The following is a 22,853-nucleotide window of genomic DNA, read 5'->3' as shown; positions in this document are numbered from 1 at the left end:
CAGGTATGGGCATCTGCCTGTACTTTCTGGGTACTGGTCTTTTCATTGCACCCTTGTGGAGCTCTGACAGTTGGCTCACTTCCCTCCTTGTTACCTTGATTTTAGCCTCTAACCGTCTTTTCCATGTGGGTATTGGGTCTCATGGTTGCTCTTATAGCCAAGTATCTCAAGGATCACTGATGCTGAGTTGTAGATCAGCTCATTGGTTTCTGTTATGGTGTTGGTAGGGATCGTTCTCAATGCTGCATTCACATTCTCAATGAGACTTTCAGATGGTACTTCACTCAGCCGTTGTAATTGGCGCCGGGGAGGCCTGGTTGTCATTCGGGTCATGATTCTCTCTCTCAGGTCAGCAGCTGTCTCGTTCAGCTCTGTTTCGCTCATTGGGGCCGTGTATCCCCTCACTGGGTGGGGACTTGTAGTTAAGTCCCCACAGTCCTGACATCCGGGTTCCTCCCTTTTGCCGTAGCATTTGTGTTGTATCTCGTCAATCTCAAGTTGTGATAGCAGTTGCCGTTGCGGATGTTGGAACACTGAGCTACTAGTTGTTTAGCGCTTAGTGTTGACTGGGGATGTCGAAGTAACCATTCCTTCCCCAGTCTTTGCATGTAACCTCTCTCACTAGGGTTACTTGAGTAGTAGCATTCCAACAGATCCACATTTTCATCTCTCGCCCATTTCCGTCTTGTTCCAGTAGCCCATTTGTCATCAAGGTGCTCTGGTTCCCCAACACCTGACGCAGACCTTGTTTGGCCGGGCGACGTCTGAGCCGGCATGTTATGCAACTTAGTATCTCTCATGGTATGAGGTAGGCAGTAGCTTGAAGGGTCTTGCCTAAGGACCCAGACTGGATTCGAACCCTGCCCTCTCGGGTGATATACTGATGCCTTATGTATTGAGCTATCCAGTCAGCTATATATATATATATATATATATATATATATATATATATATATATATATATATATATATATATATATATATATATAAGACGGAAATGGGCGAGAGATGAAAATGTGGATCTGTTGGAATGCTACTACTCAAGTAACCCTAGTGAGAGAGGTTACATGCAAAGACTGGGGAAGGAATGGTTACTTCGACATCCCCAGTCAACACTAAGCGCTAAACAACTAGTAGCTCAGTGTTCCAACATCCGCAAACGGCAACTGCTATCACAACTTGAGATTGACGAGATACAACACAAATGCTACGGCAAAAGGGAGGAACCCGGATGTCAGAACTGTGGGGACTTAACTGTGGGGACTCAACTGAAGACCATCAAAGGGTCCAAATTATCAGGATACAGCACTAACATTGGGATGTCATTCGGACTGGTCGGCTGATCACTGGTCGGCTGATTTCTGGACTGAGACATCTCAGTCCAGAAATGTGCAGCAGTCCTTGGCACAAGATACTGCAGGACCCTCAAGCTCCCAGGCCTCTGGTAGAGGACCATATATATAGATCTATATATATAGATCTATATAACCTCTGGTAGAGGACCCGAGCTCAGAGGATAAGAAGGGAATGAGAAGGCAATTTTATACATATATATATATACAATTTTATAATTGTATATTATAAAATGTAATGATTATTATATTTAGAATGATTAGATATTAAAAAGACTTTGTTTGTACTAAATGAATATGAAATATAAGTTACATATAGCTTGACTCAGATGTCACATAAACTCACAGTAAACTCATTTGCTACAGGGTGAAGTCAGCAGGGAGGCTAACAAGGTGCTAGCATTGCGGTTAGCATGGAGACTTGCAGGAGGTTAATACTAGGTGCCGACAGGCAAATTTATTTCTTAGATTTTTAGTAAGCAAATATTTTGGCTGTAAAAATATTCATATATTTATTTTTTAAATTGAGGATTTAAGGAAAAAGTCAATTGTGGCCATTTTATTTTGCAACAAAGTTATTGTGCTTCTGAAAAGCAAGTTTTATATTTATTTAAATGTTTACATATATGAATTACAAACTGACCATGGTGGACAGAGTGACTTTCAAGTTCAATGCATTTCCACCGTCTGTCATGATGTCTGTGGTTGAAGTGTGGACCCAAATGCAGCAGGCAGGAGACGTAAAAGTTCTGATGTAGATGTAATTAAAAATCCAACTTACAAAAAAACAATAAAGTCCAAAGAATAAAAATAAACCCAAACCAGGGAAAAGTAGAGACCATGAGGAAAGCAGGGAGAAAGGAAGAGGAGCAGTAGCAAGACGAAGCGGCGAGTGACAGTCTGTGATTTGACCAATTAGAGATGTGATTATATATTCATCTGCTGCTCATAATCATCTGTTTTATGTCGCTAAAAGTTAGTTTGGTGTAAAGAGGAGCAAAAATGCTAACAAAGATCAAGTTAAGGACAAACACACAGCGTATGAAAAAATAGAGAAACGCCTGTGATGTTACATTGTGAAAAACTAAAAGACTAATGGAACTAAAATGTCCTTCATAAAGGAAATTATGAATCTTGTAACTTTATAGACCAAAAATGTTTCAAGTGATTCATAAGGAACAGTCTGTAATGGACAAAAGGACTCTTTGTCTTTTCTCTATCTGTTTTATCTGCTCACGCGCACACGGCTGCACGCTGACATAACCATACCAGTTCAGACTGGTGACAGTAACACATGAACAATAACAGATTAAGGAAGGCAAAACCTGAGAGAGAGCAGAATGAGGAGAAAATAAAGCTTCACTCTTGGTGTCCCCCTAAGGTGGGCTCAGTGGCCCGGTGCTGGACGGTGAATATAACTCTGGTTCTGATCCATTTGGATGACATGTACAGCTTGTAAAGTTTAATCATTTTCCGGCATTAAAGCCTGTTTTTTATATCACCAAATCTCATCATTTCTGAAGCTAATTTACACTGAGGGGTTCTGGTCAGGTACTTAAACGTGTTCAGGTGAATGAATGAACTCCAACAAATCCATTCCATACTGATCATACCGCCCATTTTCAAACATCTGTTATAGACAGCCAGCTGAGAACCCATGCATAGAAAATAAATGCCGTCAGTAGGTTGAATAAGTCATTGATCATAACGAGACTTTATTTTTTATTTTAGTTCAGATCAAACGTGAATACACATGCAATTTTATTTATAACCCCATAAAGAAAATGCAGTGAGCCAAGTGATGGCTGTACATAACTTTGCTTTCTGTACTGGGAAATGCTTCTTATAATTTGAGACGATGCAAATAAATAACCTTACAGACCATCTTGGACAAATTTCTCAGTCAGATTTCATGTCAATAAATGGCTGAAACTTTATTTTTACTAAACAATCTGAGACTTCAACTTGTTTCGGTTTTGGATACTAAATAAATATTTAACTTCATCCACATGAGAGCTTTTTGTCTGAACCGGACAGAACCGGACCGGAAGTTGAGGACTGGACTGGTTTCAGGGTTTCTTGCTCCAAAACTGAGCATGCGCAGTCGGCCTTCAGCAGTTTTGTTGTTCAGCCACCTGATGTCAGATCAGAACCGAGCCAGAACTCTAAACGTGAAGCTGTGGGAGCTGAATCGGTCCGAGAGGAGCAGCGGGAGGAAGAAGCGGCAGATGGTGGACAGAGGATCCGGGCGGAGCGGCGCGGAGAGGCGGAAGTAGCAGGAGGTGAGTCCGTTAGAAGCCGAACTGCTCCTGGTCTCCATGTCTATAAACGGCAAACAGGGAGATTTCCACCGGATGTCAGGGAAATGTGAACCTGCCGCTAGTTAGCTGAAGGTTTGCTGAGGAGGAAGAGCAGAAACACCCGAGAGGTTCTGCTGGGTTGGTTCTGTAGCTCTGGGCGCCAGAATTAGCTCGTGTTCGTCCCGTTAGAGGAGATTCACAACAAGCAGTTCCAGCAGAAAAACTCATGTTCTTCAGACTGAGCAGCGACCCCTGCTGGAGGGAACCGGCCTGCTCGGTTCTGTTGGCCCAGTTTGGACCTACTTTCAGGTGCTGGACAAATATGGACTAATGTTTCATTCGAGAATGTTCCGGCCTACAGAGAACATCTCGGTCCACTTAGTGGCCCACATCAGCACCGGACTTATGAGTGAACGGCTTGCAGCACGCATGCGCAGCAGCGGTCGTTCATGACGGGAAAGATGGCCGCCGCCGTCTGTGGACGGAATGTGAAGTTGTTGAGGTCCATCACAGTTTCATCCCTGACTTTATCCAGCTCTGCGGCTTGAACTCGCTGCTCCTCTGAGGTTTGAAGGTTTGTCAGACTTCCATGAACAAGTATTGCTGTATTGGAAAATGATAGATGATAGAGTCGAGGGAGATGACCTGCCCCAAGTGGAGGAGTTCAAGTATCGGGATCTTGTTCACGAATCAGGGAAGAAGGGAGCGGGAGGTCGGCAGGCGGATTGGCGCAGCGTCCGCCGTGAAGCGGCGCTGTACCGGTCCGTCATGGTGAAGAAAGAGCTGAGTCAAAAAGCGAAGCTCTCGATTTACCGGTCGATCTACGTTCCTACCCTCATCTATGGTCATGAACTTTGGGTCATGACCGAAAGAACGAGATCTCGGATACAAGCGGCTGAAATGAGTTTTCTCCGTAGGGTGGCTGGGCTCTCCCTTAGAGATGGGGTGAGAAGCTCGTCATCCGGGAGGAACTCAGAGTAGAGCCGCTGCTCCTCCACATCGAGAGGAGCCAGTTGAGGTGGCGCGACCCGACCTCGGATAAGCGGATGGATGGATGGATGGATGGATGGATGTGTGTGTGTGTGTGTGTGTGTGTGTGTGTGTGTGTGTGTGTGTGTGTGTGTGTGTCATAATTTGTCCTCAATCTGAACAATAATAGTTTTTGGTCTGTTATTAAATGGTAAAAATAGGAACGTTATTTTGTGTCTAACTGTTTTATTCTACACTTTCCCCTGCATTAATTTAATGTTTCTTCTTATTATTATTTGTATTATTTTTTCCTGTGTTGTATCTACATTGCCCACTCTGAAAAATGTAAGATCGCATTGTTTTTCATGCCCAAGTCTGCTGTAATAGTGACATTTGATGTATAAATTAATTGCAAAGAATGAATCACAATCGATCATTATTAAAATAATTGTCAATTAATTTAATAATCCGTTGATTAACTGGAGTATTCAGGCTCAAAAAAGTTTAGCTGAAAATGCAATATTCAGAGCAATAAATAAGCCAATATTGCATTAAGATGAAAAACTACTTTTTGAAACTATGATTTATCCAGACATCTTCAGGTGGCAGTTTTAACTTTACCAGGTTCAGATTCACCAATATGGAGTGAAAATTGTCTCAAAATACATGTGCAAAATACTTACTGGATTTGTAATCTTGTAAGGATCTTTGTGTGAAACTTTGGATAGTTTTACATGAGACACATGATTTGTAAACCGTAAATCGAAAACTTAAGTATAACTCTGGGTACTTGTACAAATGAGATCAATACAAAGTAAAAGTACACACATACAATTACAATTTCCACAAACATAAAATTTGTACACAGTTTTTTTTTTTACTTCAACTTCACAAATCTGATAATTATGAATTCAGAGCTTCTCCTACTTCCACAAAGGTTAAATAAGTAACACAAGTTGCCTGATACACACAGACAAAACTGCATTTACGCACAGATCAGGTTACGATGCGTGAGGATTTTTGAGACTCATTTCACGCTTCAGTCAGCCTCAGCTTTGTGCATAAGTGGTGCGTTTAAATGCTGGTGGGAAGCTGGGTTATCTGATTTTTGCTCCGAGTCCAGTGTTTTCATCCTCTGAAAGTTTCTCACTGTGCGGAAAAAACGTTAAGTTGGAAAACAAAATATTACAAGACTTCTTTTCAATTCTGCAAAATTATTTATAGACATATTGTGCAATTTTGAGCAATACAGATGATATTATTGTTATTACATTTATTATTTTTGAAGAATTGTATTATGTGTTTATTTGCGTCTTTTAATTTGTTGTCTCTCTAATATTGATATGTCTTAAGTGGTTAATTGATAAATGTGCTAATAGTGTTTTTTTGATGTGTTTTTATTGATTATCAGGATAATAGAAAAACCAATTACTAAAATATTTGCTAGTTACAGTCGGGGATCCCGACCAACATGTCAACACCAGTTACAGTCCCAATTTGCATTATATGTGTAACATACCAACTGATGATGTAATTATCTTACATCATACCAGGGTTTGTTATGGTTCTTGGTTTTCACCTTAGATGCTCTAATTAATTAGCATTTTGAAATGCAGAGTGTTGAGGCAAACTGACTACTTGATGGTAATATATTAAAACAAACACAGAGTTCACGTTTAACAAGTTAGCAAGTTTAATATCTTTGTATGTACTGTGTACAAAACATGCAACCTATCACTTTCAAGTACGATCAAATGATGCTCTTGGGGGCCCCCTGGTGGCGTTGGGAGCCTAAGCAGCCGCTGGGCTCACATTGTCTTGGGCCGGCTCTGGTCACAGCCTCGATTGGGTCGTGTTCTCCTGCAGCGGATGCAGCCTCACTGCTGATTTTACTGATGTTTGGTGTGTCTCAGGTGGAGACCTCTCTGCTCGTCATGGAGACAGCTGGAGACCCAGGAGATGTCCAGGTCCGGCAGGTAAAGCTCTGATCTCTGCTGTTCAAGTGGGGACAGAGACAGGAAGTGGCTCCAGACCTGACGCTCTTCCTCCTCCTCTTCTTCCTCAGTGCGGGACCTGTGACGGCGCCTCGGCCTCCTGCTGGTGTGTGAACTGCAACGAAGCTCTGTGCGACGCCTGCCTGGCGGCGCACCGCCGGGTCACTTTGACCCGATCTCACAGAGTTCTGAACCGGCAGCCTGAAGGTCCGCCAGCCCGGTTCCTCCTGGTTTATGGCTCGTTCCCTCCAGACTTGCTGATGTTTCTGTTTCCTCCCCAGGACCCAGTTTGGTTTTTCCCATCAAGTTCTGCAGAATCCACCCGTCTGAGGAGCTGAAGCTGTTCTGCTTCAGCTGCTGCCAGCTCACCTGCAGGGACTGCCAGCTGGCGGACCACCAGAGCCACAGGTGCTCCTCCACCCTCCATCAAACTGGGAATGGAAGGAAAAGGCTGGGTTGTCAGGAGAGTAGCTGTCAGTAGCTTACCAGGAGTTGTCTTTCTGTCCAAAACGCAACAAACGAGTCAGGCTGGACAATAAATAAATAACAATATTTAGCTCAATAAACACGTGATCAATATCAATTGATAGTATGTGTGATAGAATATTCAATATATTGAATTTTCACTGAACTTTGGTCCAGAAATGCACAGAATTCTGGGAGATGTAGGCAGAGGAAATACTTCAGTTGCTCAATCTGTCATGGCTAGCTAAGCTAGCATGGTAGCTTGTCAACACCTGTTGATCATTGTTGTGATTAATGGAGTAATTGGATCAAATAATAATAAATCTAACATAACAGCAGAATTACTATTGTATATCAACATCAGTCCAGTTTTTCACAGTTGAGTTTCCTTAACAGTTATTTTTCTGTAGTTTAGAAAATTAACTCGTAACAATAACAGCTCACTTTCTAAGTTGACCTGAAGAAAAGTTATATGAAAATATATTCAATTCAATAACAAAGAGGCAGGCTCACAAATGCGCTTATAAGATCAAAGGTCCAGCTTTTATTTTCTGTATTCATCTTCAGTCAACTTAATAGATGAACTCTGACCTTTCCCAGAATTTTAATAGCTTTTGTGTTTATGTTAGTGACGAGATTTAACTCCTTCATTCATCACACACAGAAACTCATCTCCCAGCTACGTGCCGCCACAACGTGCTCCGTTTGTTGAGACCAGGATGATATGAAATACATTTTCCGGTTCGTCTGTAAAGCTACACTTGCTTGAATCATCTAATGCGCAGCCGGCCTCAGTGTATCCGCTCACCTGCTTAACTACACCTGCAGGCTCTGAACCGCCACCAGGCAGCAGCTCTGGGAGGAGAAAAGCTGCCGTAGTCCAGGCATCTTCAGGATACTGATTGGTCCCCAGGAAAATGACGAAGACCCAGACATCATATCAATCAATAAAATCCCCATGGGCCGAACTTGAAAACCAGACATAATGCTGCTAACAGCTTTCATCAACGACTCAGAGGTGAAGTGAGGGCGCTGGGCAATGCAAGTAATAACCTGGTCGGAACACGGCGCATTAAATTATAAAACAAATTAACGAAGCTTCCTCGAGGGATTTTAGTAATGGAGGGATTTTAGTAATGGAGGGATTTTAGTAATGGAGGAACTCGAATCACTCATTGAATCGTTTCAGCCCTGGTCTGGTTGCATAGCAACAACCTGCACAACATAAAACTGTTGTGCAGCAACAGTTTCATGTTTTGCCCCAAAACTGCTTAAAAATAAAAACTGCATAGAGTGAAAACTGAGGATGAATCAGGCCTCCAGTTTGACAGGATTTCAGATATTTAAAACAAAAAACTAATCAATAATTAACATTTACTGATATGAAATGCTTACATTGTATGTTTTTTACCGATATTGTCCAGCCTGACAAAAATATCCATGAATGTCTCACAGCAGATACGTTTCTCCTCAACAGCAGCAAAGTGATGGGAAATGAAAGCCAGTAGATTCACACAGATAGGAATCTGCAAAATTCATAAAAACAGAATAAGCAACAAAATGCTGCACAGCAATGTACACAGTTCTGGTCCTCGCGTCCCCTGTCCTACACGTTTCTGCCACACACCTGGATTGAATATTTTGGTGATTAACATCTTTAATTTCCTGAGGGAGTCTTCCCAAGGGATCAATAAAGTACAAGTCTAAGTCTAAGGCTTCTGCAGGACCTGATGGTCATGCAATCATGTGAATAGAGGCTCATCTGAAACATGCAGACTGGAATTAAGCACTGCTGTACAGTAAGGGCAATATTTCATCAACACTGAGCTGTTATTATAACAGTCCAAAGAAACAGCCCACTGATTATTAAAACAAATTATTTACAATTAGTGACAATAAAAGCAGTGCAGAAACCAGCAGGGGAGTGAATATGTGGTTTGTTTGCAGCAGTAATGCCGGGAGGAAGGATCTGCATGATGCTCCTCTTAGGGCTGAAATCATTCACCTACTAAACTACAAATAACATTTAGCATTTAAAAAACCTTGTATATTCTGCAAAGAGCTGTTTTAGCTAAAAGAAAACTGTCCTGTTGAGTTAATCCAAAAATAATCCCCAGATCAGCCTTCCACTGTACGGCTGTTAAGTCAACTAGAAAGGCCTAAACTGTTTTCAATGCTCAATCTTTCAAAAAAAATGAAAAAAAGAAGCTGAGTGCGTCATGACCTTTGACCTCTCCCTGGCCTGTCTAGGTTCGACTTTGTCAGCAAAGCGGTGGCAAGTGTGAAGAAGCAGCTGGACGCCTGCATGCAGCCATTCAGAGCGCAGATGGACGCGTCCAGGAAGAGCCTGCAGGACATGGAGGCCAGGTAGGGTTGCCTGGAGACCGTCCCCAGGATGAAGAGCAGCCTCCTCATCTCCTGCTGTCCAGAGCAGTTAGGAGGACGTGACGTCTCCAGGGGGCGCTGCAGGGCGGCAGGCCTGGGACGATGTCATTCAATTGACCCAATAAAATCCTCCGGAGAGCTAGCAGGTCTCCAGGTTCTAACCCGATCTGACCCGACTCGGCTTGATCCGGCGCTAAGCCCTGCTGTTGTGTCCAGGCTGGAGGTTCTGGCCCGCTGCGAGTCCTTCATGACCTCCAAGCTGCAGAAGCACGTCGACATGCTGATAGAGCTGCTGAAGAAAAGGTTTGATGACATCACCAGACAGATCCAGGTAACTCCACCCAGCCTGGTTCTACCTCCAGGAATCAGCTGCTTCCTGCTGGACCTCACGGTTTTGTTCCTGTGTGCAGGTCGTCTACAACGTGGAACGTAACCTGATCAGCAGGAAGATGGAGACTGTGAAGCAGCTGCAGCAGAGCCATGTCTCTCTGACTGAAGCAGCAGAAAAGGCCAGAAACACCACCAACCTGCCCACCCTGGTGGGCTGCATATCCCAGGTACGACCCGCCCTCATCGCCTCCCTGACCGCGCCAAGCCACACAGACCAACCCAACGGCCCAGTCAAAGCCTCACTTTGAGGATTAGCTTTGTGACAGCAGGACAGGAAATGTTTGTTTCTGTTCCTCCGCGTCATGTAGCCTGATAGTTGGTATATTTGCTACAGAAAGCTGACTTTAAAGCTAACTAGAAAGTCAGCTTTGCTAACCCTATAGCTCTAATCATAAACATTAGCTTTGCTAATGCTGAAGTGTTACATTTAGTGGAAGCTAATGATAAATTGCTAACTACAACAGTCTTGATACCCTTCATGTGCCAATAACACAACATGTGCTACAACATAGAATATTATTAAATTCAAATCTGTTATGCACCATTAGGAAGCACCCTTCCTCTAATCGTCTAATAGCAGCTAATCTTCTGCTTAGTGCTTTTGTTCACTTTAAAAATGTTTAGCACACTTAGCTTCCCCTAAAATACTGACGCTCTAATTTACTTGGCTGTTTTGAAAACTTTCAGTTGAATAAAGTTCAATGTCTGTGTTAAAGTTTTGGTTATTGACTGTTAAAAATTCATCAAATATTCAGATGTTTATATTCACGCTCTTATTTTGAAATCTGTTTACAAAGCAGTTCTGTTTTTCTTCTTTTTTTTTCTTACCAAGAAACTTTAATCAACAACTTAATTTAGGGGAAGCTAAGTGTGCTAAAAGTTGTCAATGTTAGCAAAAGTGCTAAGCTAAAATTTAGCTTTGCTAGTTAGCACACTAGCTGCAGGGATTCCTGGATGAACAGTCTTCCATTTTCCATCATTAATTTGTATTCAACACCTGAGATGTTGATGATATTAATTAGTTGGTTAATAAGTTAAATGAGTCATTAAACTCAAACATGGACGCTGTAACCAGGCGCGTTTCCTGTCCTGGCAGATCACCTCCCAGATGAAGGACCTGGTGGACGAGGACTCCCGTCCTCCTTCCAAGATGATCGACGTGAAGGTCACCACCAACAGAAACTCCGTGGAGGGAATCCTGAATTTCGGTAAGATTCGGATCGGATGTGGTTGATTTGGCTCGTCTGGATCTTTAATTTCTGTCTGATGAGAAGCAGAAAGAAATAATTTTAAAACCAACAGCAGAGATTCAGTGGATTCAGTTCTGGTTGTTGTTTAGATCAGGAGGTTATAAAAACCAAACATGTCCTCTGGATTCATTCATTCTGATTGAACTGAACCAGAACCAGCAGAACTGTGAAACAGTTCTGCTGGTTCTGGTTCACACAGAAAAATATCCAATCAGATCAATAAAAACATTTTGGACAGAAATGTTTGTGACTCAGTTCTGATCTGGACTCCATCTGCATGAATTACTGCATCAATGCGGCAAAGCGCAGAGGTTCTGTTGAAGTTCTGGAAGTCCAGCTTGCTTCGGATCTCTGGTTCTGGTGTCGCTCATTTTCCCCTTGGTGATACTTCATAGATTATCTGAGGTTCTGGTTCGGCCCATTTGCTGGCCCATAAAGCCCAATATTCCCAGGGGTATTAGACCAGTTTCTGGTACCGTTTGCACTTTGGGTCGGTACCAGGTCCTGCTGAAAAATGAAACCAGATTCTCCGTGAAGCTGTAAAATGTTCTGGTAGAGGCTACGTTGGCTATTGGCTTCAGAGTCCCAGTGGACCAGAACCAGCAGACATGGTGACCCAGATCCTTCAGCAGGGTGGGTTCTGGTTCTGATCCACTCCATTCCTCCAGACTCTGGGATCATGAGGTCCTAGTGAAGTCAAAACTTCCACAGAAGTCCTTAAACCACCTGAAGTTTTGGTCCAGATGGTTCTGATTAGTCGGGTTCAGGAACTGGACTGCAGCAGCCCAGAGAATCCGTGGGTCGGACCTGGTTTTGTCTAGAGATTCTGACCTGTTGTTTCTGATTCCAGGTAAACTCCAGGTCGCCTGGATCCCCTTCTCCAGTCCACCATCCTCTTCCACCATGCGTCCTGCTCCGCCCACCTCCACCTGCCAACCCTTGACCTGCAGCACTGCCACTACCAACAGCGGTTCTGTTGGTGTTGCTGCTCCTCCAGCTGGCTCCACCAGCACCTTCATCAGAACTGGGTCTGGTACCGCTGCTTCCTCGGCTCCATCCGTCAGTATTAGCTGCTCTACTCCTCCACCCTACCCTTCCTCATCTGGGGACGCCATGATGGACTTCATAGTGAACAATAAGGCAGTTCTTCCTCTCAAGTCTTCCTCCGTCAGTAATCTGGACCCAAGCTGTGGTTCCTGGGGACCAGCCCAGATACCCAGGGTTCCCTCTTCGAACAACTCATTTCCAGTTCCTGCTTCCACCTCACTTCCTGTTTCTGGCTCGACATCACTTCCTGTTCTTTCTTCCACCTCACTTCCTGTTCCTGCTTCCACATCAATTCCTGTTCCTGCTTCCATCTCACTTTCTGTTCCTGGCTCGACATCACTTTCTGTTCCTGGCTCGACATCACTTTCTGTTTCTGGCTTGACATCACTTCCTGTTCCTACTTTTACCTCAGTTCCTGTTCATGCTTCCACCTCACTTCGGTTTCTGCTGCAGCCTCATTTTCTGTTCATGCTTTCGCTTCACTTCCTGTTCATGCTTTTGCCTCACTTCCTGTTCACGCTTTTGCCTCACTTCCTGTTCATGCTTTCACCTCACTTCCTGTTCATGCTTTCACCTCACTTCCTGTTTCTGCTTCCACCTTACTTCCTGTTCCTGCTTCCACCTCACTTTCTGTTCCTTTTACCTCAGTTCCTGCTTCTGTCTCACTTCCTGTCCATGCTTCCACCTCACTTCCTGTTTCTGCTTCCACCTCACTTCCTTTTCCTGCTTCCACCTCACTTTCTGTTCCAGATTTTACCTCAGTTCCTGCTTCTGTCTCACTTCCTGTTTCTGCTTCCACCTCACTTCCTGTTTCTGCTTCCACCTCACTTCCTGTTTCTGCTTCCACCTCACTTCCTGTTCCTGCTTCCACCTCACTTCCTGTTCCTGCTTCCACCTCACTTTCTGTTCCTGCTTTTACCTCAGTTCCTGCTTCTGTCTCACTTCCTGTCCATGCTTCCACCTCACTTCCTGTTTCTGCTTCCACCTCACTTCCTTTTCCTGCTTCCACCTCACTTTCTGTTCCAGATTTTACCTCAGTTCCTGCTTCTGTCTCACTTCCTGTTTCTGCTTCCACCTCACTTCCTGTTTCTGCTTCCACCTCACTTTCTGTTTCTGCTTCCACCTCACTTCCTGTTCCTGCTTCCACCTCACTTCCTGTTCCTGCTTCCACCTCACTTTCTGTTCCTGGCTCGACCTCACTTCCTGTGTCTGGCTCGACATCACTTCCTGTTCTTGCTTCCACCTCACTTCCTGTTCCTGTTTTTACCTCAGTTCCTGCTTCTGTCTCACTTCCTGTTTCTGCTTCCACCTCACTTCCTGTTCCTGCTTTTACCTCAGTTCCTGCTTCCACCTCACTTCCTGTTTCTGCTTCCACCTCACTTCCTGTTTCTGCTTCCACCTCACTTCCTGTTCCTGCTTCCACCTCACTTTCTGTTCCTGGCTCGACATCACTTCCTGTTCTTGCTTCCACCTCACTTCCTGTTCCTGTTTTTACCTCAGTTCCTGCTTCTGCCTCACTTCCTGTTCATGCTTCTGCCTCAAGTCCTCCTGTGGCTTCGACTTCACTTCCTGTTCCTGCGCCTGTTAAGTTCAGAGCCGCTCAGGACATTGAGGCCAGAAACCCGTTCCTCTGGAGCCTCCTCAGTCAGTCGTCCTCTTCGTCTCCGGCCAGTCCGTCTCCGGCCAGTCCGTCTCCGGCCAGTCCGTCTCCGGCCAGTCCGTCTCCTCCTTCCTCAGGTCCGGTTCATGGTCAGAGTTCATCCAGTTGCTCCTCTTCCTCGTTGACATCAGACGTTCAGCTCCAAACAACCACCACCAAAGGTCCTGAAAGGGTGGCAGACCGATCTGAAGGAGCAAAGCCTCCTGGGAAACGGGACATGGGGCCCTCCAGAGGTCAGGATTCTGCGGTCAGGATCAATGTTCTGACCAAGTCCCAGCTGGAGTCCAGCTCAGATAAACTGTTTGTCAAGTTTCAGTGGATGAAGAAGAAGAACTCTAAGTCTTCCAAGTCCAGCAGCTCTTTGCTACCCAGTTCTCCAAAAAGAAAGAGGTCACTCTCTGGGAAACAGCAGCTTCAGAGGATTCAGAACCAGCCTGGCAGTCCAGTCGGAAAACTCAACCGCCAGGCTGGAGGCGTGGAGTCTTCGCCCTCCGTTCCTCCGTTCTCATCCACCAATCTGGTCTTCCCTAAGGTGGATTCCACAGCAGCTTCGCCTGCCAACATTCAGCCGATGGTACCTGCCACTGCCATTGGTTCTGGTTCCCCCTCTGCCGTCTCGGCCGGTCCTCAAACTCTTCCAGGGAATGACCCGTCTGTCTGGTGGAGTCCAGAGCTCCAGAACCTTCCTGAATCCAACAACCTGCAGCTCCTAGAATGTCTCATCTCCGAGGTGGGACGTCCTTCCTCTGCCTTGAAAGACCAGCAGCAGAATCCTGCTTCAAGGCAGACGGGCAAACGAAAGAAACCAAACAGACTGGAACAAGGTTCTTCAGCTGGAGTTGATCCACCATCAGAGTGCAGATCATCTGACCCAACCAGGACTGGAGCTTCGGACCAGGACCTCATTGTGGTGCTGTCAGACGACGAGTCGTTGCCTGACGTGTATGAGGTTCCACCCAGCGTTGAGGACGTCCAGTCGGTTCTTCCTCCAGTTACTGTTGGAGGTTCAGATGACGAGATCAGTATCGTTGAGCCCAAACCTCCCGGGGACGAGTCCAAAGCGAAAACATTTACATTTATAGAAAGGGACATCTTTGATGAACCAGCTTCACCGGCAGCGTCAGAGGACAGGATGTCCACTGCCTTGTCTGAAGTACCTGAACTGGGACTCAAACTGTCTTCCTCTGAAACATCTGATAGTGACGATGAAGACTTGCAGAGCATTAGGACTGAACAGCAGGACTACAGTCAGCTCCGCTGGCAGCCCACCGTGTCTCTGCTGAGACTTCCCCTGTCCCTACCCGGACATGGACGGCTCCTGCCTCGCTACCATTTCATCCTTGGAGAGAAGCAGGACGAGCTGTACCTGCAGGAGATGGAGGAGAACGATCAGGTTGGTTCGACATCGTAATGGACTCAAACGACAGTATCTGCTCAGATCAGGTCCTGTTATGTTTGTTGTTCTGCTGTCCCACAGTCCAGCAATGAGGACATCTCAGAAATCATCACTGACCACGACTCTGATGTCACCGAAGACTTCACCATTCTTCACTCTACAGAGTCTCCACTGTCCCTGGAGGTCATTTCCTGTGCTGCTTGTGGAGCATCCAGTGCATCAAAGATCTGCACCGTCTGCGGTCGGGGGTACCACAGAGACTGCCACGTCCCTCCGTTTGGACCGGACATCTGGTAGGACTTACCTTCATCTGCTGATGGAGCTGATCTTGAGTTTCTTGGTGCAATTTAGACGTAGCGTACGTCATCTGCAGATCTATAATCCTAGAAACTATTTGGTGATTTAAGAAAAAAGTCTGAGCAGCCATCCCTGCAGTGAGCCACTGGATCTCTATCTGGAGCCTGGTTCAGATGTAGCATCTGGGCTGAAGAAGAGGACGTCATAAAAGTCCAATAAAGCTTTCTGCAACATCTGTGACCCCGGGGTCAACGCTGAACCCTGAAAACAGCGAGTGAGAACTTCCTTAAAAGCTTTAGTATTTAATCAGTGATGGTCAAAACTAACTGCACAGCTCATTGCGCTAGCACTAAACATAAATGTTAGTTCCACTAATGCTAAACAGTTATGTACACACAGTATTTAGCAAAGGCTAACTCTAAACAGCTACAGCAACAAGGTATCATCAGAAGCTACAGTAAGTAAGTCATCTCACCACCATGAGCTCCAACATCGTCGCCCTCGTCTGGTTTAAATTTATTATTATCAATCTATCGAGTTTTTTTGCATTGCATATTTCAGCAATAAGGCATTCTTTCAAAGAGATTTAAAAACACACAAAACACAAAGTCATGCAACAGAATCAAGATTCGAAACATTACATTTAATCAAGTGCCATCATTCATCATTAATCAATAACGTTTCAAAGGCATCTGAGTTTCTAGTCTAGATTTAAAGGCACTCGGTGTTTTCAGTGAGTAGATTTATCCCATGTTCATGAAGAGGCTCTCGCCTCGTCCAAAGAGCTGAAAGAGCTGCCAATAGATCCAGAGGTCATCGCTGAGACGGCAGGACAGGTTTTAATCAGCCAGTTGTTTGTCATGTCCAGCCTGGAGTGACCAATATCTGGCTGATGAGTGGACACAGAGGACTGAGTTACATCAGGTGCAGAAGAAATCAGGCTCGTTTTCTTGGCATTGCAACAGCGACTGATTCCATTTACTTTATCTCCAACAATTAGCGCTTTTATCATACTTTTCTGTTTCATGGTGTTCAGTTTGGGCTGGGTGTGTTGGTTGACGTTTGAAGGTGAGGTTTCCCTCAGACAGGCTCAGACTGAAGTGCAGAAAGTCAGTTTTTCAGTGGGATTTCCACAGTCAGTGTTTTGGGCTGGTCGCTTCTTCAGTTCCAGCTGCTTGATTATTTCTCTTTGGTGGTTGAAGCTGAATGTGGGTTTTGGTTCAGAGCCGGCCAGGCTGAGTCGTCCAGGCGAGGAGTTCTCCCTGTTGGTCGTCTCACAGGATCTGCAGTGTGAGACTTTTGTTTCGGCTTGGCAGCCGGAGCCACCAGGCTGAGCTGCTCTGTGCGGAGCGTACCATCTCTCCCTGGATTTCAGGAAGAGTTGTTTCATTTCCACAGGCAGCGTTTATCTAAAACTGGTCATGGTTTTGAGCATTTGTAGAGTTGAATCTGGGTTGGTCTCCATATTCCTCTGCAGAATATTAACCTTTGCTTCTGTCGATTGGAGTCGTTTGCGTTTGTGGCGTCGGCCAGGAGCGTCTTGCCCTGGTTCAGCTTGGAAGTGGAAAAAGAAAGTAACAGTAAGAAACTCCCATCATAATCCAGTTATGATGTCAGCAATGTAAATATTTTTGGTGAAAACTGAGGGAGAGCAGGGTGTGAGACTCACTGCACCCACATCTGTGGTTTTTGCTTCAGGAAGTGATTGTCAGCAGCAGACGACTCACCAGGTTTCAGTTTTACCGTTGGATGTTGTTGGGTAAATCAGCACTTTAGAAGTTATCTGGAAAAATTAATTTAGGGGAAGCTAAATGGGCTAAGAGTTTTAAAAGTTAGCAAAAATGCTAACACAGCAAATGAACGATTAGCTTTGGTATTAGCGCATTAGCGGGTTAGTGAAGTGTGCCCACCACTGAATAAGAAAGTTCTTGATAGATGGGTCTGTCAAGAACTGGGTCGGGTCCAGATGGGCGGAGTTCCATGTTGTTGTTGACTCTCAAAGGTTTTCCCTGATCTCTGTCTTGCAGGTCAGAGCTGGTCTGCTCGCTCTGTCAGGACCTGTCAGACCTGTCGGACCCCTACAGCTCCGACAGACCCAAGAGTCCACACGGTTCTTCCCTCAGCCTGCATGACCAGCGGGTCAGAACCCTGTAGACTTCACGGCGGGGGGGTCATGTGCCCCGATCAGGTTGGGTTCTGGTTGTTTAAACCCGGTTCTGTGTGTTTCAGAGATGTGAGACTCTCCTGCTGCACCTGAAGGTCAAAGGCTGCAGACACTTCTCTCAGGTCAGTTCTGGTGCCTGTCGGTTACAACCGGACCTCCAGTGTCCTTGGTGAAATAATCATTTTTAAAAATTGTATTTTATTCATGTTTTAACCTCTTCATGGCTGAAACACATTAAAAATATTCTACTTTCGAGAAAATTTCAAATCTTGTATTTTTCTTTTTCAAAACAGAAAAAAACTATATACATGTAGGTTATTTATTTATTTATTTATATATTTTTTTCCGGATCATGAAGGACCATAGTTAAGTTGGTTCTTCAGCGCTATTACATTGAGTTCAGGCGCAGAAGACGACGTTGGAACTCAGACATGTAAATCTTTTTAAATAAAAACCTTGAGGTTCAACACAAACTATTTATTTTTTCTTAATGTTTTTACGTTCATTGAAATTCCCCATCAAGCGGATGAACTTTGACTCGGAAGCCTTTATTCAACATGAATAAGTGTAAGAAAATAAACCTTGCATGAAAACAGTCGGGATGTTTTCAGCCAGAGGTTCTGGATTTTATCTAAGCCCGACCTGCAGATGGCGCTGTACGGACTCGTTGTCTCTGCTGTTGTTTCAGTTGGACCTCTGGTCTGACCTCATGCTCGTATCGGAGCGTCTGAGCCACCATCTCTCCCCTCCTTATCAAACGCCTGCGCAGGTCGTCTCGGACCTCTGGGGTTTGTTCAGCGACGCCTCACAGGTACGAACGACGAGCTGCAGCTTCAGAGCAGATAAACATGCTGACAGCAGAACCTTTGTGGGTCCAGCGGACTGGACCGTCGGGTTCTGTAGGTCTGATGGCCTGTCTCTGCCATTTCCAGGACGACGCTCTACTGGAGCTGCAGCAGAGCTTCCAGAAGAGGCTGGTGGAAACGCTGGGATCCCAACTTCCTCCCTCTCTGCTGGCGGCCCCGCCTCGCCGCGGCGCCCCCTTGCATCCGGGGGAGAACTTGCTGTCCGATTCACAAGTGAAGGTTCTGAAGAAGAGACTGAAGGACCTGCTGAAGGGTCCGGCTGCAGCCAAGAGGCCAAAGAACGTAAATCCTGAAGACCAGAAGCATCAGATGTGAAAAATTGAACTTATCCATCATCTGATATTCTGCAAGTTCTGCTTACTGGGCCAGCCCCAGCAACGTTTCTGAGTAACTGGTTTTGAGTGGAACCGAACCGCTCTGGCGATGCGGGTCGGGTTCTGAGTGCCTTTAGGTTTGCTCTGTTTGCAGATCAGTTAGTTATTTATATGTGAAACTTCACAGCTTCTCTCAGGGAGTAAACTATGAAACTAATATTCAAACTAACAACTTTAAACCAAAAGTTTGTTTATTTTTCTGTTCTGAAATTATTTTGTACACATTTAGATTGAAAGTGTTTTTCAGTAGAAATGTTTGCTGATGAATCAGACTGAGCTGATTGTGACGATCCATTTATACGGATCCAGTAAAGTATTAAAACTGCCTTAAAAAGCCAAAACTTTAGTTGAAGAATAAAATATTTGTTGGTACAGCTGCACCTCATAGAAGCATTTCTGTTTCATGTATATCTGCAGTCCGTCGATGTGGAGAAGTGAAATGAAGTCACTGTGAACATCTTTCCACCTTTGACTCTGCGGCATAAAGAGATTATTTCAGATATTATTCTCCTTAATACGGAGAAACCAGTCTGGAAGTTGAAACCAGCCTGGAAGTTGAAACCAATCTGGAAGTTGAAACCAGTCTGGAAGTTGAAACCAGTCTGGAAGTGGTAGGACAGCTTTCAGACTGTAACCACAGCAACATTGATGTAGTTCAGTTGAGATTGTAGGAAGTGTGAACAGCAGCCTCCATTTCCTCCTGCATCTCTAAGCTACATACGTTAGCATGCTAAGTGTGTTGTTTCCAGACTAAATATTTAGTTGGATACCTAAATATTTGATTTAAACTAAAATGTACTAAATAGTTAAGCTTAATATTTAGCTTCAGATTAAAGTTAAGCTCAATTTAGTTGGTGAGGTTTAACTTCTAACTAGTTAGCAAGTTAAATATTGAGGTTGAACGTGCCCACATTTTTAAATTATTCTGACATGCTGAAAAACCCAAATTATTGCTGCTTTTTTGGCAGTAACTTTACCAACAGCACCGCCCGCGTACACCAGAGGGGAATCGAACATTTACTGGAGAGCATTCTGCTCTCTTCACAGAAACCAGACCAGGTTAAAAACTGACTGATGCTCAGTCTGACTGCTGATTGTTTAGCTTGAGAACAGAAACAATCATGATGAGACTTGAGTTCTGCCAACAGAGGGCAGCAGAGAGCTGTCTCATCTCACACCCATCAGTTCTGTTCATCAAACTGACCAACAGAATCTGTTTATAGACGCCATCAAACATTCAGGAATGGCTTTATACATGTGAAAGCTAGAATAACCGACCAGCTTCACTGGAAAACCAGGAAATAAATTCAGCAAACTGCAGTTCTCAAGTTGAGTCACCAGAGGGCAGCGCAGTGAAACCAGGGCTGGAAAAAAATTTAGTGACAATTTTTTTAAATGATAATTTATTAATTTGAAGATGTTGGTTTAACCCAGACAGATTTTTATTTATTGCATCTAACTGCAATCTTCACTGCTCACTCAACCAAAGCTGAGTTGGAAACTGTTATTTTATATCATTCAATGCAGAAACAAACAGCCACTGATTTCCACTGCGCAGCAGAAATATGTGAAAAACAAATGAGACACACAGCAGGGCGGTGCTCACAGACCTAAAACTCCACCCAGTGGCTTCATCTCAACATCTAAAGGACCAAACATCCTCCACTCAGACATCAGACAAGCCCAGTCCACCAATCAGAGCGGCTCCAGGCCGAGGCCACGCCCCCGCCGCTGTATAAGAGGAGCCGACCTGCAGCCGGAGCTGCACGTCATTTACGTTCCCAGACAAACCAGATCCAGATCCGATTCCTGATGGTGGTGGAGGTGAACCAGCAGAGGGTGGAGGCCAATCCTGCTGCTGGGGGCGCACAGCGTGGGCAAAACCGGTGAGGAAACCGTCATCTGTGCTTCTGTTACTGGGGAAAGTTCAGGGACGTCTTCCATGAACAACAGTTCAAGGGTTAAAAGATCTTTTACTGTTGGATTTGTTCCAAACCTGAGACTGAAGTGTTTTTATCATTTTAATGTTAAACTGTTTTTTCAGCTCTAACCGTCAGATTTCTAACCAGACGGTTCATCGGAGAGTACGGCGACATCGGTGAGACCTTCAGCTGATGTTCAGCACCAGTTCACATCCAGGCTGTTTTCAATCCATTTCTGGGTTTATTTATGATCATGTAAACGCGTCTTAATCTGCTTCCTGCTCTTAGAGTCGATTTACAGCCGAGTGGACCGAGTCGATGGTCAGGAAATCTGCATCAACATCTGGGACTCACAGGTACGGCCTTGCTGAAAGCAACATAAATAATCAGTGTCTTACCTGCATTACGATATCTTAATCTGGAGCCATAACTATTGTGATTTGAACACATTTCCATTACAAATGCGTACAAATCTTTCTCTATGTTTTGCTGATGTCGAAAAACACATTTGTGATTCTGGTGTTTCCTTTAAATAGGAAATGAAATTAAAATTGTGTGTGAATAAGCTTTCAAAACAGAATAACTTTTTAAAGATCCTGGCATAATTCATAATTCAGCTGTGGCACAAATGCTCATTATCTATCAACCTATCAGAAGAGAAGTGACAAGCCCCGCCTACTAGGGCATGAAATTGTAGTGGGCTGTTTTACAGAAGAGCTATGGATTCAAAATGTTTGAATGACAGGACTTTTTATGTCCTGTGTTTTTCTGAGACTTTGTCCAGAAAAACAAACTACAAACCAGGAAGAAGACGACTTCCTGTCATCTTCTTTGTTGTTTCCGCCAGTAGTAATGTCCAGCTGTTCATGTTTTTTTATGCCTGAAAAATCACCTCTTTCCTGCACAACAACTTGCGTTTTGAAATTCCATTAAGCAAATGTATTTTCACATTTCATTTCTGCAGTTCTATGGCTGACAGAAACGCAGCCAGAAATATTCAGTTTGGACAAAAGTCTGGTTTCTCTTCAGGCAGGCGGGAAAAGCTGCTCCATTAGTGACAAGCAGCTGCAGTGGGCTGACGGGATGGTCCTGGTCTACGACATCTGTGACCGCGCCAGCTTCCAGGTGGTCCGCCAGCAGCTGCAGCTGATCCGCCGCAGCAGGAAGATGTCGACGACGCCTGTCGTCATCGTGGGAAACAAACGGGACCTGCGGCACCGCCGCAGCGTCTCTGGCGAGGAGGGCCACCTGCTGGCTATGACGGAGCGCTGCGGCTTCTTCGAAGTGTCGGCGGCGGAGACGTACCACGGCGTGCTGCTGGTGTTCCACCGGCTGGTCGACCTGGTCAGGGAGACGCGGGCGCTGAGGAAGAGCATGGCGGGCGTCCGAGGCATCGTCCGGAGCGTGTCGGCGGTGTTCGGAAGAAACGGGCCGATTGAATCGCCAGAGCGTTTTTACCGGTTTAGGTGAAACAGAAGCAAGACTTCCTGTCCGAGTCCTTCTGAGGCGAGCCGGGCTGGAAAAGGTTCAGAGAATGATTCTTTGTCTGAAAGTTGAAGTTGGAGACATAAGTTGTGTAGCAATAGGAAGCTGGAAATAGAAGCGTGGGTGGAGGAAGAGACGGAGGTTGGTTGAAGTTGTTCAGAGGAAGAAGGTGCTGCTCCAGACTGAGGACCGGCTGAACAGAATGAAGCTGATTTATTGGTGCTTGTTGTGTTTTAAAGAAACCACATCAATAAAAACAGCCATGAGCTCTGCAGGCAGCAGGTGGCGCTAGTTTCCAGTTGTTAAAGGGGTGGGAATGATATAACCCACAAGAATGTTGACGGATTCTGACTGCGATCAGCCGTAAATGTTTTCATGTTTGTTGTAAAAAATCAGTTTAAACCATGAATAAAATGAGTTTCCCATCTGGATCTGTGCTTTATTTCATCACATCTACAAATATTTTATTCACTCAGAAACATCCTGTCTGTGACTGAAGACTGACAACAAATAAAATCTGAAATATTTGAGCATATG

General features: G+C 44.8%; 1 protein-coding gene and 1 pseudogene across 1 annotated transcript; both read left to right on the top strand.

Moving 5' to 3' along the window:
* The first annotated feature begins 3,408 nt into the window (after positions 1 to 3,408).
* On the top strand, positions 3,409 to 19,281 carry LOC129380028 (mucin-5AC-like). Its single transcript, XM_055060994.1, is given in 15 exon segments — positions 3,409 to 3,634; positions 6,535 to 6,597; positions 6,687 to 6,822; positions 6,897 to 7,023; positions 9,331 to 9,447; positions 9,682 to 9,796; positions 9,876 to 10,022; positions 10,952 to 11,063; positions 11,956 to 12,794; positions 12,797 to 15,205; positions 15,290 to 15,501; positions 17,533 to 17,644; positions 17,735 to 17,791; positions 18,358 to 18,480; positions 18,602 to 19,281. Coding segments are annotated over 14 exon segments (4,797 nt in total). The 5' UTR covers positions 3,409 to 3,634; positions 6,535 to 6,555; the 3' UTR covers positions 18,851 to 19,281.
* Positions 19,282 to 19,347: 66 nt separating this feature from the next.
* On the top strand, positions 19,348 to 22,745 carry LOC129380027 (ras-related and estrogen-regulated growth inhibitor-like protein; annotated as a pseudogene).
* Positions 22,746 to 22,853: the final 108 nt, after the last annotated feature.

Source organism: Poeciliopsis prolifica, unplaced genomic scaffold (genome assembly GCF_027474105.1).
Source record: "Poeciliopsis prolifica strain line A6 unplaced genomic scaffold, Auburn_PproV2 SCAFFOLD063, whole genome shotgun sequence".
Taxonomy (NCBI): domain Eukaryota; kingdom Metazoa; phylum Chordata; class Actinopteri; order Cyprinodontiformes; family Poeciliidae; genus Poeciliopsis; species Poeciliopsis prolifica.
Note: the sequence above shows the minus strand (reverse complement) of the source record. Positions and strands in the feature narration are given on the sequence as shown.